The 17,964-nt window shown below is 42.7% G+C and overlaps 1 protein-coding gene across 3 annotated transcripts in view; it reads left to right on the top strand.

The window, feature by feature from the left end:
- The window catches only part of dyrk4 (dual-specificity tyrosine-(Y)-phosphorylation regulated kinase 4), a 43,727-nt gene that overhangs the window by 1,757 nt on the left and 24,006 nt on the right, over positions 1 to 17,964 (top strand). The window contains exon 1 of one of the 3 annotated variants that reach the window (XM_045205169.1): positions 14,017 to 14,372. The exons of 1 other annotated variant lie outside the window; for it this stretch is intronic. In XM_045205169.1, the coding sequence (XP_045061104.1) occupies positions 14,265 to 14,372 (108 nt within the window). In that variant the 5' untranslated portion in view covers positions 14,017 to 14,264. Of the gene's footprint in view, positions 1 to 14,016; positions 14,373 to 16,731; positions 17,263 to 17,964 lie in introns of those variants that run through there. One more of the 3 variants, XM_045205171.1, reaches the window with a different exon arrangement.

Here is a 17,964-nt window from a genome sequence, read left to right as displayed (position 1 = left end):
TAGCCTGTCAGATTGCCACAATGTGGAACAAAGATTGCAAATGTTCTTGGACATGACATGAGCACCCTCAAACAAATATAAATTCACCCAGTCCAAAGGCACAGCAGAAATATGGTAACTTCAATATGCTACTACAGTCAAGTCCTTTAAAGGGCGACTGCACTTCCTGATTTGACCTCGTTTAAGATTTGGTTCATTAAGAAATGCTAGCCACCATGACTGAATTAAAACGTGAGTTGGTATTGGGGTGTGGTATAATGTGGATGTCTCTTGTGTATGTTCGCAGGTGGGAAGAGTTAGACACATTATTTAGCCAATTAGCTTCAGCTGGCTGGTGTGGACCGTGCCAAAATTGGTTTGACTTTGGACAGCCTATCGCCACTGAGGCTAGTTAGGGACCGTCAATAAATTACATGTATGTAATTGAGATGTAATTGAGACAATAATTTCATGTTGCACACCATTTAGTTTTCTCATTAAATGCTTTCAATATTTGCATATTAATTTCTACAATTTATAGTTGGTTTAAGGTTTTTAAGTCTTTTGACATTTGGAGCTATTGGAATTGTAACATATTTTCCTACATACATTGTGTAATTTACCGATGGTCCCTAACTAGCCCCATGGGGATATCCAAAGTCATAGCAAATTTACCACAGGCATTATGTTTGGGTGCGTGCAGCTGCACTCTGAATTGATTATTACTTGTGTACTGCCAGCTGTGGGCATGTGGGCAGGATTGAAACAAATCCAACCTTCATTTATGTTGTGATGCAGTCAAGACCACAAGTCTCACAAAACTCTGTTTTGGACGAGACTGACTTTATGAACAAAATTATCCCATTTACACTTTGTAGTGAATTTTGACAGTAGATTAAATGTTTCTGACTCCTATCGATGCCACATAGGCTGTTTTCTAAATGAGTAGTTGGTTTTTAGGGGCAGTTGCTCTCTAACATTGTCATTCATCAATAATGTAAATCATGTCTTTTTAGTCACGTAGATCTGATTGTAGCACAATTCTTTTGTTGCACAAGTTTTTGCCCTGTATAGTGTTTTGAACCTTTTTTTTTCTTCTTTTGAATTGTTTTTTTTTAGGGGGTAGATCAGCTTTAATATTTCAGATAAATTGTAACTTCCATCAATGTAATTGTCTGCATCACTTCCAATCCCCCATGTGTTTTTTTCCCTCGCAAATATATATATATATACATACACACATATATATATATATACATACACACATATATATATATATATATATATATATTACATTTTAGTCATTTAGCAGACGCTCTTATCCAGAGTGACTTACAGTTAGTGCATACATTTAGTATGCATACACTTACAGTTAGTGCATACACATATACACATGCATACACACACACACATATATATATACATACATACATACATACATACATACATACATACATACATACACACACACATATCCTTTTTAAAATTATATTTCCCTTCATTACTTTCCAACCGAGGGAGATTGACAGTTCTTTTGTGTTTCTTCCATTTGTGAATAATCGCACCAACTGTTGTCACCTTCTCACCAAGCTGCTTGACGATGGTCTTGTAGCCCATTCCAGCCTTGTGTAGGTCTACAATCTTGTCCCTGACATCCTTGGAGAGCTCTTTGGTCTTGGCCATGGTGGAGAGTTTGGAATCTGATTGATTGATTGCTTCTGTGGACAGGTGTATTTTATACAGGTAACAAGCTGAGATTAGGAGTACTTATTTCCCTAATTAAAATGCTAATCGATTTATAACATTTTTGACATGCGTTTTTCTGGATTTTTTTCTTGTTATCCTTTCTCTCACTGTTCAAATAAACCTACCATTAAAATTATAGACTGATCATTTCTTTGCCAGTGGGAAAACGTACAAAATCAGCAGGGGATCAAATACTTTTTTCCCTCACTGTACATATATACATACATCCATACACACACACATATCCTGTTTTAAATTATATTTCCCTTCATTACTTTCCAACCCCACCACCCCTTCCCCAATTGGAGTAAACTAGTGAACAACAACGCTTAGGCCTCTACTTCCAGCCCATACATACTATATACATTTTATGGACCCAGTCAAATTCTACAATAATTATATTTTGTTTGTTTTACTCGTGAACTTCCTCTGATCATTTTCATGATGTCCATCTGGTTTGCTTCTATATGCCATATTTTTCTAACTGTGCTCTTTCACAAAAGCTCTCAACCTATAACCTATATACTTATTATGGACACAGTATGCTTTACATTAGTTATCTTGTTGTTATTAGTTGTTGTTATTAGTCCCATCCTTCAGCTCCATTCAACACCTCCCATCTATCTCTTAACACCATCCATATTGGATTTCTATTTGCCATATATTTTTCAACTGTACTGTGATGTTTTACAAAAGTTCTGAACCTTTCTATTCTCATTGTTTCTACAGATCGTAAATTGAAAATAAACATTTTTGCTAAAAGTATTATTATATTATTGATCGATTGACTATGACTTTTCAGATCACCCAGTAGTGCTATCTGCAGGGTTAGCTCCAGGTAAATATTACAATCCTTTAGCCATTCCTGGACCTGTGTCCAAAAACAAGCTACAAATGGACAGTACCAAAACAGATGATCTAATGATTCTGTCTCTTCGCAGCAAAATCTGCAGAGCTGGGAAGATTGTATCCCCCATATAAATAACATTCTATTGGTAGCAATAATTTTATATAATAATTTAAATTGAAAAATTCTGAGTTTTGAATCCGGCGTCGTTTTGCGTATCAATTCATAAACACTATGCCATGGAATCGGTACGTCAAAAATCTCTTCCCAACTATTTTGCAATCTATATGGGACGGCTGTCAAGACTTTGGTCCTTAAATGAAACTGGTATACTTTTTTATTTATCACAATTTTCTTTAACCAAATATATTCTTTAATGGAAGGCCGACAGACAAGTTCCTTACTTTTTCCCCCTTCCACTTTCCTTTTCCATTTTTGCGGTAATGCTGCAATTATTTGGTTGTAATTTTGGGTAGAGCAGACATTTCCATATGTTTTTGTTAGCTGCATGTGCGACATAACTCCACCAGTCCTACCGATAATATCATTTACGAAGATTATACCTCTTTTAAACATTTTGTCAAAAAAAAGAAGGTTTTTTATCAATTAGTATATTTGAGTTTAACCACAATATTTGTTGCATTTTTTGTTCTGTCGTTTCTGGAGGATTAAATTGAAATTGCAACCAACTTTCTATGGCTTGTTTTAGAAATAATGATATTTGGGAGATTATTTCCTTTTCAAATAACTTAAAGTGAGAGGTTGTAATCTGAATAAAGGGAAAAAGGCCATTCTTGATCATTTGGTGAGACAATTTTACTAATTTGCTAGAGAACCAGTTCGGATTTAAGTATAACTGTCACGTTCGTTGAATGACGGGTCAGACCAAGGCGCAGCGTGATATGCGTACATGTTTATTGAACTTAATAAACACACGACAAAACAACAAAGGAAACGAAACGTGAAGTCCTAAGGTAGAATACACAACCAACCTTACCAGGAACAAGATCCCACAACTAGACAGTGCCAATAGGCTGCTTAACATTTACATTACATTTACATGTACGTCATTTAGCAGACGCTCTTATCCAGAGCGACTTACAGTTAGTGAATACATATTATTATTCATACTGGCCCCCCAATGGGAATCAAACACACAACCCTGGCGTTGCAAACACCATGCTCTATCAACTGAGCTACATCCCTGCCGGCCATTCCCTCCCCTACCCTGGACGACGCTGGGCCAATTGTGCGCAGCCCATGAGTCTCCCGGTCGCGGCCGGCTGCAACAGAGCCTGGATTCGAACCAGGATCTCTAGTGGCACAGCTAGCACTGCGATGCAGTGCCTTAGACCACTGCGCCACTCAGGAGACAGTATGGTCCCCAATCAGAGACAACGAGCGACAGCTGCCTCTGATTGGGAACCACACCGGCCAACATAGAACTAGACATACTAGATCCTAAACATAGACAAAGCACAACAAGGAATATACACACCCTGACTCAACATATAAGCGTCCCCTGAGTCAGGGCGTGACAATAACTTTTGTATGACTGAAGCTTTTAGTGATAGGTCTAATGCTTTAATATTTTATCATTTCTGTCCTCCGAATTCATATTCATTATATAAATAGGCCCGTTTAATTTTGTCTGGCTTGCCGTTCCAAATAAAATTGAATATTTTTTTCTCATATAATTGAAATAACTGTTCGCTAGGCGTAGGCAAGACCATAAGCAAATAGGTAAACTGGGATAATACTAAAGAGTTAATCAGGGTGATTTTTCCACAAATTGACAGGTACTTACCTTTCCATGGTAGCAAGATCTTATCTATTTTTGCTAACTTTCTATTAAAATGTATTGTAGTGAGATCATTTATTTCATTTGGGATATGTATTCCGAGTATATCCACATCACCATCAGACCATTTTATTGGTAAACTACATGGTAATGTAAAAATTGAATTTTTTTTGTGATCCAATACGTAATATAGTACATTTATCATAATTTGGTTGTAATCCAGAGAGGTTAGTAAATGTATCTAGATCCTCTATGAGGCTGTGGAGGGATTCAAGTTGTGGATTTAAAAGAAAACATTAATCATCAGCGTACAATGACACCTTTGTTTTTAAGCCCTGGATTTCTAATCCCTTGATATTATTGTTGGATCTGATTTTAATAGCTAACATCTCGATGGCAATAATAAATAGATATGCCAATAGTAGACAACCTTGTTTCACTCCTCTTGACAATTTAAAACTTTCTGAGAAATAGCCATTATTTACTATTTTACACCTAGGGTTACTATACATGATTTTAACCCAATTTATAAGAGATTGTCCAAAATTGAAATGCTCCAGGCATTTATATATAAACCCCAGTCGTACTTTATCAAATGCCTTTTCGAAGTCTGCTATGAATAGTAGGCCTGTTTTCCCAGATTTTTCATAGTGTTTTATTGTTTCCAGTACTTGCCTTATATTATCTCCAATGTATCGCCCATGTAAAAAACCTGTCTGATTAGAATGAATAATGTCCGACAATACCTTTTTAATTCTATGCGCTATACATTTAGCTAGAATCTTTGCATCACAACACTGAAGTGTAAGGGGCCTGGATCTTTATATTTTCCACTTGTATCCTGTGGAACAAAACATAGGCTGTTTTCTAAATGAGCAGTTGGTTTTTAGGGGCAGTTGCTCTTTAACATTGTCATTCATCAATAATGTAAATCATCTCTTTTTAGTCACGTAGATCTGATTGTAGCACAATTCTTTTGTTGCACAATTTTTTGCCCTGTATAGTGCTTTGAACTTAACATTGCAGCCTCAGGCTAGGATGTTTTATTAGTTGGCATTGACGCTGTCAGCATTTGTCTAAATAACTTATAACTTCACACTGAGATAGACAAACAGCCTTGATACCTCTTGCACCTCTGAGAAATGTTTCAACAAGAACTGTTGCCAAGGAAACAGTTGGATATTTTGAGCTTTTAGCGGAGGCTGATTATCTTTCAGGCTCTTTTATCGGCTAGTGATGTTGTTGTTGCTGCTCTCGCTAGACAGCCTTGAGAACCCACTGCGTCATCTCTAGACAGAGGCATCAAGTGCCTCACTCACTGCAGTTCAACTTCTGCAGGATGTGAAATGTAAAAGGGTATTGTGCTACAATGACACTTTCCACTGATTAATTCGATCCACAATGGAGTTCTATTACATGAAAATACACTTTTAACACCCCAACTGCTTGATACCTTTGTTTTTAGAGGGTACATTGTTCTGTTTTGCAGTAGTTAAACCTTTTAGTGAAGGGAGACCAGGTGCACATTCTCCAATGGATTGTGCCTGGCCTGGACCATGTTGTATGCTCCAGCCCTAAGGCTCAGCTCCCACTCCTAGTTAGCTCAACTCAGACTGCCACCCCCTTGGGAACCAGGCCACAGTGTGCACTGCATTGCCACCCAATATTCTGATGAACTCTGTCCCTGATAAGGTTTCTCATCGCAGCTTTGTCCTCGACTGACACCGGACACTGAATTAAAGCAGCCAATTTAGAGAGACCTCACCTCCGCTAGATTACAGGGCTGTATCAGTGTCAGAGAGCAGAGGGTTCACATGTCACTTTACTTGCTTGGTAGGAGCCCAGAGGCCTGGAGACACAGTCAGCCCTGGTGGGTGTTGTCCCACAAAATGAGGCTAGAATTAGGCTAAAAGGAGTCACATTCATGAGTCTGTTCATCAAATCAAATCAAATCAAATCAAATTTTATTGGTCACATGCGCCGAATACAACAGGTGCAGACATTACAGTGAAATGCTTACTTACAGCCCTTAACCAACAGTGCATTTATTTTAAACAAAAAAAGTAAAAATAAAACAACAACAAAAAAAGTGTTGAGAAAAAAAAGAGCAGAAGTAAAATAAAGTGACAGTAGGGAGGCTATATATACAGGGGGGGTACCGTTGCAGAGTCAATGTGCGGGGGCACCGGCTAGTTGAGGTAGTTGAGGTAATATGTACATGTGGGTAGAGTTAAAGTGACTATGCATAAATACTTAACAGAGTAGCAGCAGCGTAAAAAGGATGGGGTGGGGGGGGGCAGTGCAAAAAGTCCGGGTAGCCATGATTAGCTGTTCAGGAGTCTTATGGCTTGGGGGTAGAAGCTGTTGAGAAGTCTTTTGGACCTAGACTTGGCACTCCGGTACCGCTTGCCCGTGCGGTAGCAGAGAGAACAGTCTATGACTAGGGTGGCTGGAGTCTTTGACAATTTTGAGGGCCTTCCTCTGACACCGCCTGGTATAGAGGTCCTGGATGGCAGGAAACTTTGCCCCAGTGATGTACTGGGCCGTACGCACTACCCTCTGTAGTGCCTTGCGGTCGGAGGCCAAGCAGTTGCCATACCAGGCGGTGATGCAACCAGTCAGGATGCTCTCGATGGTGCAGCTGTAGAATTTTTTGAGGATCTGAGGACCCATGCCAAATCTTTTTAGTCTCCTGAGGGGGAATAGGCTTTGTCGTGCCCTCTTCACGACTGTCTTGGTGTGTTTGGACCATGATAGTTCGTTGGTGATGTGGACACCAAGGAACTTGAAGCTCTCCACTACAGCCCCGTCGATGAGAATGGGGGCGTGCTCAGTCCTCTTTTTTTTCCTGTAGTCCACAATCATCTCCTTTGTCTTGGTCACGTTGAGGGAGAGGTTGTTGTCCTGGCACCACACGGCCAGATCTCTGACCTCCTCCCTATAGGCTGTCTCATCGTTGTCGGTGATCAGGCCTACCACTGTTGTGTCGTCGGCAAACTTAATGATGGTGTTGGAGTCGTGCCTGGCCATGCAGTCATGGGTGAACAGAGAGTACAGGAGGGGACTGAGCACGCACCCCTGAGGGGCCCCCGTGTTGAGGATCAGTGTGGCAGATGTGTTGTTACCTACCCTTACCACCTGGGGTAGGCCCGTCAGGAAGTCCAGGATCCAGTTGCAGAGGGAGGTGTTTAGTCCCAGGATCCTTAGCTTAGTGATGAGCTTAGAGGGCACTATGGTGTTGAATGCTGAGCTGTAGTCAATGAATAGCATTCTCACGTAGGTGTTCCTCTTGTCCAGGTGGGAAAGGGCAGTGTGGAGTGCAATAGAGATTGCATCATCTGTGGATCTGTTGGGGCGGTATGCAAATTGGAGTGGGTCTAGGGTTTCTGGGATAATGCTGTTGATGTGAGCCATGACCAGCCTTTCAAAGCACTTCATGGCTACAGACGTCAGTGCTACGGGTCGGTAGTCATTTAGGCAGGTTATCTTAGAGTCCTTGGGCACGGGGACAATGGTGGTCTGCTTGAAACATGTTGGTATTACAGACTCAGTCAGGGACATGTTGAAAATGTCAGTGAAGACACTTGCCAGTTGGTCAGCACATGCTCGGAGTACACGTCCTGGTAATCCGTCTGGCCCTGCGGCCTTGTGAATGTTGACCTGCTTAAAAGTCTTACTCACATCGGCTACGGAGAGCATGATCACATAGTCATCCGGAACAGCTGGTGCTCTCATGCATGCTTCAGTGTTGCTTGCCTCGAAGCGAGCATAGAAGTGGTTTAGCTCGTCTGGTAGGCTTGTGTCACTGGGCAGCTCGCGGCTGTGCTTCCCTTTGTAGTCTGTAATAGTTTTCAAGCCCTGCCACATCCGACAAGCGTCAGAGCCAGTGTAGTACGATTCAATCTTAGACCTGTATTGACTCTTTGCCTGTTTGATGGTTCGTCGGAGGTCATAGCGGGATTTCTTATAAGCGTCCGGGTTAGAGTCCCGTTCCTTGAAAGCGGCAGCTCTACCCTTTAGCTCATTGCGGATGTTTCCTGTAATCCATGGCTTCTGGTTGGGGTATGTACGTACGGTCACTGTGGGGACGACATCATCGATGCACTTATTGATGAAGCCAGTGACTGATGTGGTGTACTCCTCAATGCTGTCTGAAGAATCCCCGGAACATGTTCCAGTCTGTGCTAGCAAAACAGTCCTGTAGCTTAGCATTTGCGTCATCTGACCACTTTTTTATTAACCGAGTCACTGGTGCTTCCTGCTTTAGTTTTTGCTTATAAGCAGGAATCAGGAGGATAGAGTTATGGTCAGATTTGCCAAATGGAGGGCGAGGGAGAGCTTTGTATGCGTCTCTGTGTGTGGAGTAAAGGTGGTCTAGAGTTTTTTTCCCTCTGGTTGCACATTTAACATGCTGGTAGAAATTAGGTAGAACGGATTTAAGTTTCCCTGCATTAAAGTCCCCGGCCATAGTACATCATAGTACTGCAACTGAAAATCCTAACCTATACATTCCCCACACAGGTCAGGAACACACACTCCCACCCACCACTCATCCAACTAATGAAACGTTATTCAACCCACTCTCTCAACAACTGCCTTTATCAATAATGTCCTTACTATTTTTTTCCCCATTTCATTTGTGGCTCAGTCAGTGTTGAAATGGAGGTGAAATGTGTCAGTCAGAGGGCCACTGAGACTTGTATGCTGGGTCACAGTGCCCAGAGAGCACAAAGGCTGTCAGTCTTATTGTCACAGGTCGTCACGTGGTCGAGGCCACTCAGCGTTTGGAGCTCGACACACTGCCGCCACCACAATGGAGCCAGGGAGCAAAGCGGTGTCCCCTCTGCCATGTGTGGATGTTATCTGTCCCATTGTTCCACAGGGCTGTGATAGCTGCGGGACGGGCTGTTGTCCTGGACGCTGTTTCCATGGCACAGTTGTTGTGGCATCGCTGAGAGAGGACAGCTGGGCGGCTCCCCAAGTCTAATGAACATTAATTGGATTTGCAGGGAATGCTGTGTAAATAGCAACCCAGGGCGATGTTAATTAGTGACTGGCTTTGTTACATTAGGCTCTGTTGTTCCTCAACACAGAGTAATGGTAGGGTACGGTTGGATAGTAGTGCCAAAACACAGCCCGGCTCTTCCTCTATGGGGACGGGCCATCATCGTGTAATGTGTGAAGACTTGCCTGCTCCGAAATATACTACATAAGAAGGTTGATTTTTGTATTTCGTTTTTGAGACATTTGCTCATGAAGTGAGATCCGGGATATCTGAGTTGATATCAGGAACATTATAATGCATTGTTGTCTAGTAAAGAAAAAACACTCTGTGAACTTGACAAATGTAAAGATAAATAACATAATGAGAGATGCGTTGGTCAGAAAAAGGCCTTTGAGGCCTGTGTGAGTGCCTGTTTGCCTTTTGAATGAGCCAGGCCTGAATGGAGCCTTACTAGAATACAGCCATAGTGTCTCTGAGAAGCTATCTCTGTCAAAGACCCGGCTATCGATGTGATTTGATTACACGCTTTGGAACAGCCCTTGTACTTGGCGGCTTTTGGCCTATGAAAAAACAAGTGTACATTCCCATTGTACATTTACACATGTCATCGGGTTAATTCCCACATTTGCGGTAATTGTTATTGTTCGTGTCTCACTGGTTTTGGACTACACCTTTTGTGTCCAGTCTGTGACAGAAGGGGTTAAGGGGATCACCTTGCACTGTCTCTCCAGAGGGTGGTGCGTTCAGCCCAACACATCACCGGGGCACACTGCCTGCCCTGCAGGATATCTAGAGCATTAGGTGTTACAGGAAGTCCAAGAAGATCACCAAGGAACTTAGCCACCCGAGCCACAGCCTGTTCACCCTGCTACCATCTAGAAGGCGGAGACAATACAGGTGCATCAAAGCTAGGACCCAGAGACTGAAAAACAGTTTCTATCTCCAGGCCATCAGACTGTTAAACCGCCCAGTACCCTACCCTGTTCTTATTCACTGTTACTAGCCGGCTACTACCCGGTACTCTACCCTGCAACATTAGTGACTGCTGCCCTATGTACATAGAGTCATTGAACACTGGTTACTTAAATTATGTTTACATACTGTTTCACCCACTTTATATGCTGTATTCTAGTCAGGGCTCATCCTATTGAACTTATTTTTGTATTTTTCTGGATTATGTGTGTATTATTATTTATTGCTAGGTATTAATTACTGCGCTGTTGGAGCTAGAAACATAAGCATTTCGCTGCACATGCGATAACATCTGCAAATCTGTGTACGTGACCAATAAACTTTGATTTTATTTGCAAAGTCTGTTGTGGAAGGTGACGGGTGTGTGAGTTATTACACGTGAAAGAAGGGCTGGTGGTGACATCATGATGCTCGTCTTACCTGGGTGACACAGTGCTCCTCTGCTTGTAACTTCTCCAGGACCATGGAAAGCGGCCAATAATGTCAACCAATGTATTATTGTCAATTTGGACACACAATTCCAATGTAAAATAATCAACTATCTTGGTCCCCTAATATCTGTGGCACTAATTCAGGTGTATTTTAAGAGCGCAGTTTAGCAGGGGCATGGCAAAGACAAGAGAGCTGAAGGAATGGACTAAATCTGCTGTATCATTCACATTTGGCCTGCACAATGTTGCTGATATCGATTGGCTATCACAGTACTGCTGCAGCTTCTCTGCTCAGAGCAAGGGTATGGATATGGTTTCTGTACCATATCTGTCTGTCTAGTATATTATTGATACTGAGTTTTGATTGCATTGCCCAGGGTCATCAAAAGGCAAGTTGGCATTATGTAGAATATAGTCATGATGATGACTGTAAACAGTGCGGATTCTGCATTAAGGAAGTGACTCATTTTTATTTATAACATGATGATGAGAATGCTCTCTCTCTCTCTCTCTCTCTCTCTCTCTCTCTCTCTCTCTCTCTCTCTCTCTCTCTCTCTCTCTCTCTCTCTCTGTCTCTCTCTCTCTCTCTCTCTCTCTCTCTCTCTCTGTCTCTGTCTCTGTCTCTGTCTCTCTCTCTCTCTCTCTCTCTCTCTCTCTCTCTCTCTCTCTCTCTCTCTCTCTCTCTCTCTCTCTCTCTCTCTCTCTCCTGTTCAGGGTCAGACCATAGATAATCTAACACACTGCTCATTGTGGTCATGTTGGTGGCTCGGGGGCAGCTTGTGGAAGGCTGGGGATTTAGTTTTGAGGGATTCTGACAGGGGACAAAAGACATAAAACAAGACAATGCCGTAATTGAAAGTACACTCATCCCCTAAACCAGGCCAGGGAAGGTGCCCTCTGTAGAATATGTACCATGTTGACTATACTTGGCATCTGTCCACTCTGAGGTTCTGATCTTGTCTGGGGTTAAGCCAGACATGATAACACCAGACCTCTTTAATGTGATTAGAGGTTTTCAAGACATCCATGTATTTAATGTATAAGATAGGAATAGAATATGAATCCAGTATTAGTGGGAGTGTGTCAGTACTGGGGGGATTAGGCTGTGGGAGGTCTGTGTGTTGGTAGCCTAGACCAGTCGGCTGGCACTGATATCACACATTATTGACGCTACAGTGAGTGACTAGGCCACTGGTCCACTCCCACCCCCGTTATGGAGCACTTAAACACCTGCAGTAATTATTATAGGCCTAAACAGTCAGACAGAGTTTATATCATTGATTATTATATTTTTTCATAGTTAATTGTTTGATGGCTTTGTTTGTGAGATTACTTAAATTGTATTTACTTAACTCACAGTTTACAGTACTTATTTATCTGTCATCAAAAGCACAAAGCTGCGTATGTATCTGTTAGCTCCCATACAGTGTCTTTCTCCTTTAATACATTATCCTATTTCCCTCCAATTTGGTCTGTTTGGGTGAAACTTTAGTTTTTGCTAGGAGACCAGCTTTGGCTTTCCCTGCCAGTACTGTGAAAGGACCTTCACATGGCTAATGGGATTTGGCTTGGCTTGACCTGAGCCTGATTATTCTACAGATCTATGTCCCCAGCTACTCTGACACACGACTCTTGGCCACGGGGCCACATTGGTTTTATGGACATGAATAAAACGGACCTATAAATAGAGGGTATGGTGATTATGGTAACTAATCCTCACACGGGCACCATAAACGTATCATCACACGGGGCAACCTTATCATCACCTGTAAACGTGACCCACATCTCTCCCCGAGCCGTGCTGTCGCTTTGCTCGCTGACTAAACTGCAGATGCTGCGGCGTGCCTGCCAGCCAAGTCATTACCCTGACTCCTGCCTCTGCCAAGCGTCAGGAGACACTGATACTGTCTGTGCTGTGTCTCCTGGCGGCGCCTGGCTTCTGTTAGGGAGCCACAACAGGCTGCAGGCTGCCGGTTAGGGCCTCTGGCTCTGAGTCTGAGAGGAGGTTTGGCCAACTAGGCCCTCCCTGCCTGCTGTTCACTCCCTCCCCTCCCATGAATCCCATCCCTGCTTGATTTACTGGCTGACTAACTGATTGACTGACTGACTGACTGACTTGTGAGCTCCCACCTATAAGCCCCAGAGATCTGGGGGCCCTAGGAGTCCAGCAGTCTGTTCAATTGTTCCTGTTTTAGTAAAGCTGTATGAGGCTGTGTGAGGAGGAAACAAAGACTGAGTGGCAGCCTTGGGTGACACTTCGGCAATGCTCCAGTAAGCCTGATGACGTTAATAGAGAATAGCAGCTTTTTCATGCAACAATAAACAATAGCTATGGTTTGATTGACATTGCCACAGACGTGCAGTACATTTTGACCATGGTAGACACATTGCTCATTGCAAGTGCGTATTGAGTACGCAGAGACCAAATAGAACAAGATAGATCTGTTTAGGTCTGCTCCTTTGCGAGGCAAGCTGTCATGTTGAGAGACCCACACACAGCACAGCATGCTGAAACAACTGCTAACTAAAGTGACGCCTGGATTTCAGGCCTTAGAAGTGATGTGGTAAAAGTTATTCACACAGAGTTTCTCACCTGTAGGCCTATTGACCATCTTCTGTAACATTAAATGGGGGGTTGGTTTAGGCCTAGTGCCTCTAACCTCCTATCTTTCCAAAGCACCGTCAGAGTCATCCTCTGAGTGTTCCTCTGTGGTCTGTCCTGGTATGGACTGTGCAGCCTCCAGCTGCTGCAGTGGAGGCTGGCAGCGTGGCAGGCACCAGGATAATATTTCATCTCTGCGCTGTTTGTCAGCAAGGCGGAAGCGTCCCGTGGGGCTTGCAGAAGAGCAGGTGGTAGATGGGGGGAATAGGACAGCTCTAGTGGTTCTGTCTCCAGGAGGAGACAGAAGGCGTCAGCCAGGCCAACTGGGAGCCCTATTAGTACTCTTCCTCCGCCACATAAAGAGCCCACCTGGGAGGGAGAGGGGCCTGTCACCTGCACTCCTCCTCCCCAAGAGGCCCCTCACAGGAAGCCAGCACCAGGCCCCTGCTGCTGCATCTCCGGTTCAGAATGTGTCCCTCGTTGAGCCCTCTCCACACGTCAGCGTCCTCCTCCCTCACCAAGCACAGCAGCAGCCTCCCCTCCCTGCCTGCCTGCCTGTCTCCTGGACCAGAGAAAAGCAGGTGAGAAATTGACGAGGAAGCCCAGGGCTGATACAGATGATACAGGGAACCACCCTTCTCAGTCCAGCTTCTGTTCGACCAGTTCCACCATGTGAACTACCACAGGAAGTCTTATTAAGGAGTGCTTCAAGAACATCTACATTACCAGTGTGGCGAAGATAAGGAAGGTTTTTGTAAAACGGACAGCATCCTCCCTCTGCTCTATGGTGATCTGACCCTAATCTCTAAAAGAGCCCTCTCCAGTTGGGTGTGGTGGGTTTTAGGTGTGGCGTGGGCGTGGCAGCATGGAGGAGCTTCATAATGGGGGGAGAAAGGACCTCGCCTGCCTGCTGTGGCTTTAACCTCCTTCAGGGCTGCTGGGGCAGCCAGGGACACAGGAACAGGAGGGTCCAGCCTGAGGTACATGAGGTAATTGATGGCACAGAGGGCGTTACATAGGTGGGTTTACTGTAGAGGGTAAACTGAGGCTCTCTTATCCTCAATCACCATCTTTATCACTCTATCTCTTCTCTCTCGCTTGCTCTCTGTTTTGATATGGAGCTATTTTCAGTCTAGGCACTGTTGGTCATTTGATTAGCAACAAAAGTAAATTAAACTCTGGTAAATGTTAATGATATGTTATGTTATACATCTGGTGAATTTCCAGTGATTATGACAGGTAAATGCAGATTCCAGGAAATTGCACAGTTCTGCTTCAGCTAGCTATACATCAGTAAACTATGCTTAATCACCTGGGTGATAGAAGACACACAGCATAATGACTGTGTCTGTCTCCCTTGTGAACTCTGGCAGCTCTGTGGCTTATTTACTTGGTGTTTGATCATTAACAACATCCTCTCTGTTACTATCTGAGACATTAACAGACTCGTCTGTTGTTCAGTGGATTTTTTTCACGTTGTTGAGCAATACATGGCATTTTTAGTTTTATTACTAGACCATTGTAACGATTCAGCTCTAAACATTGCAAATTAACCGTAGTTTATAATTTAACTTCCTTTATGGACTACATTTCTCTACTAATTGTCAAGCAATGTAAATAAGGATTTTATGAACTGGGCAAAGGAAGAGATTTTAGGAAGAGGCTGAGCTGATGAGGGGGATGGGGGCGAGTGTTGATGGTCAGAAGTGCTTGAACAGGGGTGTTTAATTACAGGAGATAACAACCACAGTGCTGAAGTAGTAGGAGACACTGCTGCCTTGGTTTAGCTTATCTCATCATTATCTGCCAGTGTGGATTTTTTGTGCTCTGCTGTGATTCAAGTATTGTTTTATTATTTGGTTGACACAGAGAGCTGTGCAAGGATCTTGGTCAAATGATTATTGTCTGATGTGTAATCTAATTATAACCAATATAAATCTGTCTCATCATAAGCAATATGTGAGATTTATACTTTCCAGTCCTATTGATCAGATAACTGTGCTGTTATAAGGTGTTCTACTGATAGGAGATGAACGTTTAGTTTTAGATGTCTAGGAAGCATATTTTGACAGAACAGTAGTAATATCTCTGGAGGACAAGATTTCTGGGACTATTCTGGCGTACTCAGGGGGAAGTCACTCCTACTGCCTTAGGATGGGAGAAACCATACATTGGGATTTAAATAGATGTACATGTAAAAAAAAAAGGATACTGGAAAAGCAACCACCAACGACAACATCCCAAATTAACCCCTGATCAATTTGCATTATTTTAAGTCCCTCACTCTCCACTTAAACCTTATTGTTTAGGACCAGAATTGATCATCCTTGGCTCAATTAAATGTTCTCCACTGTAAATTAAGCCTGGGTATGCCGAGCACGATGGCTCTGGAAGTTTTAAATCAGGAGGGACTTGAGAGCTGCCCGGTTCCAACAGGTCTGACTAAGGGTACAGGGGACTGAGTAGTAGACCTACGACATCACTGAGCCCATTGTGCTGAAGGTCGGAGCACTCTCCAGCAGGGACAGATCATCCTCTTAGCCCTGTCTGATTACTGGAGAGCCCTTGTGTTGTATAACATCTACAATCATATTCATCTGCAGCTTTCCTCATTGTGTAAGGGGATGGATTTGGTTTTGACCTGCCTCACCCCGTCTGTGATTAGTCACTCAGTCTTGGCCCCATGTCACAATGGAAAAACATCTTACACTTACATCATTGATGTTTGGGTGTGAAGGACGCCGGGTTTTGTTGTCTCCCATTACGCCAATGAAAAAAGCTGTTTCTAGGGTCAGCATTAGAGATGGGGTGATTTGATTGTGCACCTACAAGCCTTTATGTGCTGGTACATAATACGCCTCCATTGCAGTTCATTTCCAGCATAGGACAACTCATACTGATTATTATATATATATTATATTATCAAGTTGTATAACCTATTATGAAACAGGCTTTGCATTGTCAGTTGGTTTATTTTGTGTACATGTGTGCATTTGTGACAGACAGGGAGAGATTCAATTCAGCAAGCCTTTACTGTTGTTTGTGTCTGTCAGTGCAAACCTACAATTTCATCAAACCTTTAACACATGTGAGGGTTGAAGGGGACAAAGCTTCATGGGGGTTAATGTATGATTCAGTGTTTACAAAAAGAGTGTCTGCCCCATCTCGGGTCAACTGTGTTTATGCCTCAGTACAGAGTTTGTATTGCAATAGTCCGACCCAATAAATGTTGTAGCAATGTGTGAAAGGGTCTGTGTATGGTAAATTGGGAGGTGAGAAAAATTTGAGAGACAGCAGCATCTCTGAACACTGCAATGTGAGAAGCTCAGTAGCCTACAGCGACTGTCTGTGTAGGCTATCCACAGGGATGCAGCCTCTGCAGTAGGCTATTGGCTACTGTGCGCGCAATGGCGCACACTCACCGGGCACTACTGGATTTTAGGAGTGTTAGTCCAATGTACGTGACGATACGCAGCCTAAGCGGGAAAAAAAACATATATATCGGGGAGACCCAGCTGTCAGCTGCAGAAACCTAAACAGGTGGCCTCTTCAAAGACTCGCGCGTCAAGGCGAAAAGACTAACAGTTTACAGCTTGCTTCTTTCTCTAATCTCCTGCTGACGACAGCAATACTGACCCTATGTTTAGAAATATGACTGTTGCAGTTTGAGTTTCAGGACCCGATCAGTTTGTGTTGATTCAAGAGACAATCGCTCCTCGGTTTGACTTGGGCTGCTGAATTTTAAGACAATCTGAACGTGACAAGCCGTCTGGACTTTTGAAGATGTGCTCGCGACTTGCATTTACCTGGAGTTTACTGTAGTTACTTTCACTCGTAAGCTACATTCAAAGCGGCATGTTTCCCGAAATTAATAACAAGGTGAGGTCAATAATCAATTTTGAGTATATATATCCATGAATCCGTTATTTATTTCAATCTTTAGGCTATAGATGTTGACAATGCAGTTTTTACAGCATTTATTTTTTCTCTCTTCTCTTGTCTTTTATTTTATCGTTTGCTTGAACATCAGAAAATTATGTATTTTTATGTCACTGAAGTCTGAAAGAACATTAATTTTGTAGTTGAAATTGTGTGGAGATTCACTTTTCTTTTCCACTTACCCACTGATTTCATATACAGAATATTATGATATGTGTTATAAAGTAAACAGTAGTAGGGGCTAAATATTATGACCCATTTAGTAGTTTGCTTATGGGTTCTCATGATTATCCGAGAAGGTATTCAAGATAAACATGATCCATGGCTATTTTAGTCTACACATGGCTAGATTCATGGTGTTGACAGAAGCTCTATAGCTTTACCATAAACAGTATCACACATGACCAAGGATAGGAAAACAGCAACTCTTTCATCCACTTTTTACAAAGAATATTAGCCTTGTTGACATCTGTCATTTATTATTTGCAACATCATTGTCACATTGATCAGCAGCCATCTATAAATCAGTCAGTGTATTTTCTCTGAATCAAGTAATAATTTGAGACTCTCAATCAGCTTTTCTTGGTGGGATTGATGCTCTCCTTTTCATGAGCAAAAATGTGTACATTTCTGTATAGCTAC

The sequence above is a fragment of the Coregonus clupeaformis genome, chromosome 19 (genome assembly GCF_020615455.1).
Source record: "Coregonus clupeaformis isolate EN_2021a chromosome 19, ASM2061545v1, whole genome shotgun sequence".
Taxonomy (NCBI): domain Eukaryota; kingdom Metazoa; phylum Chordata; class Actinopteri; order Salmoniformes; family Salmonidae; genus Coregonus; species Coregonus clupeaformis.
This window is presented reverse-complemented; position numbering and strand designations above follow the sequence as displayed.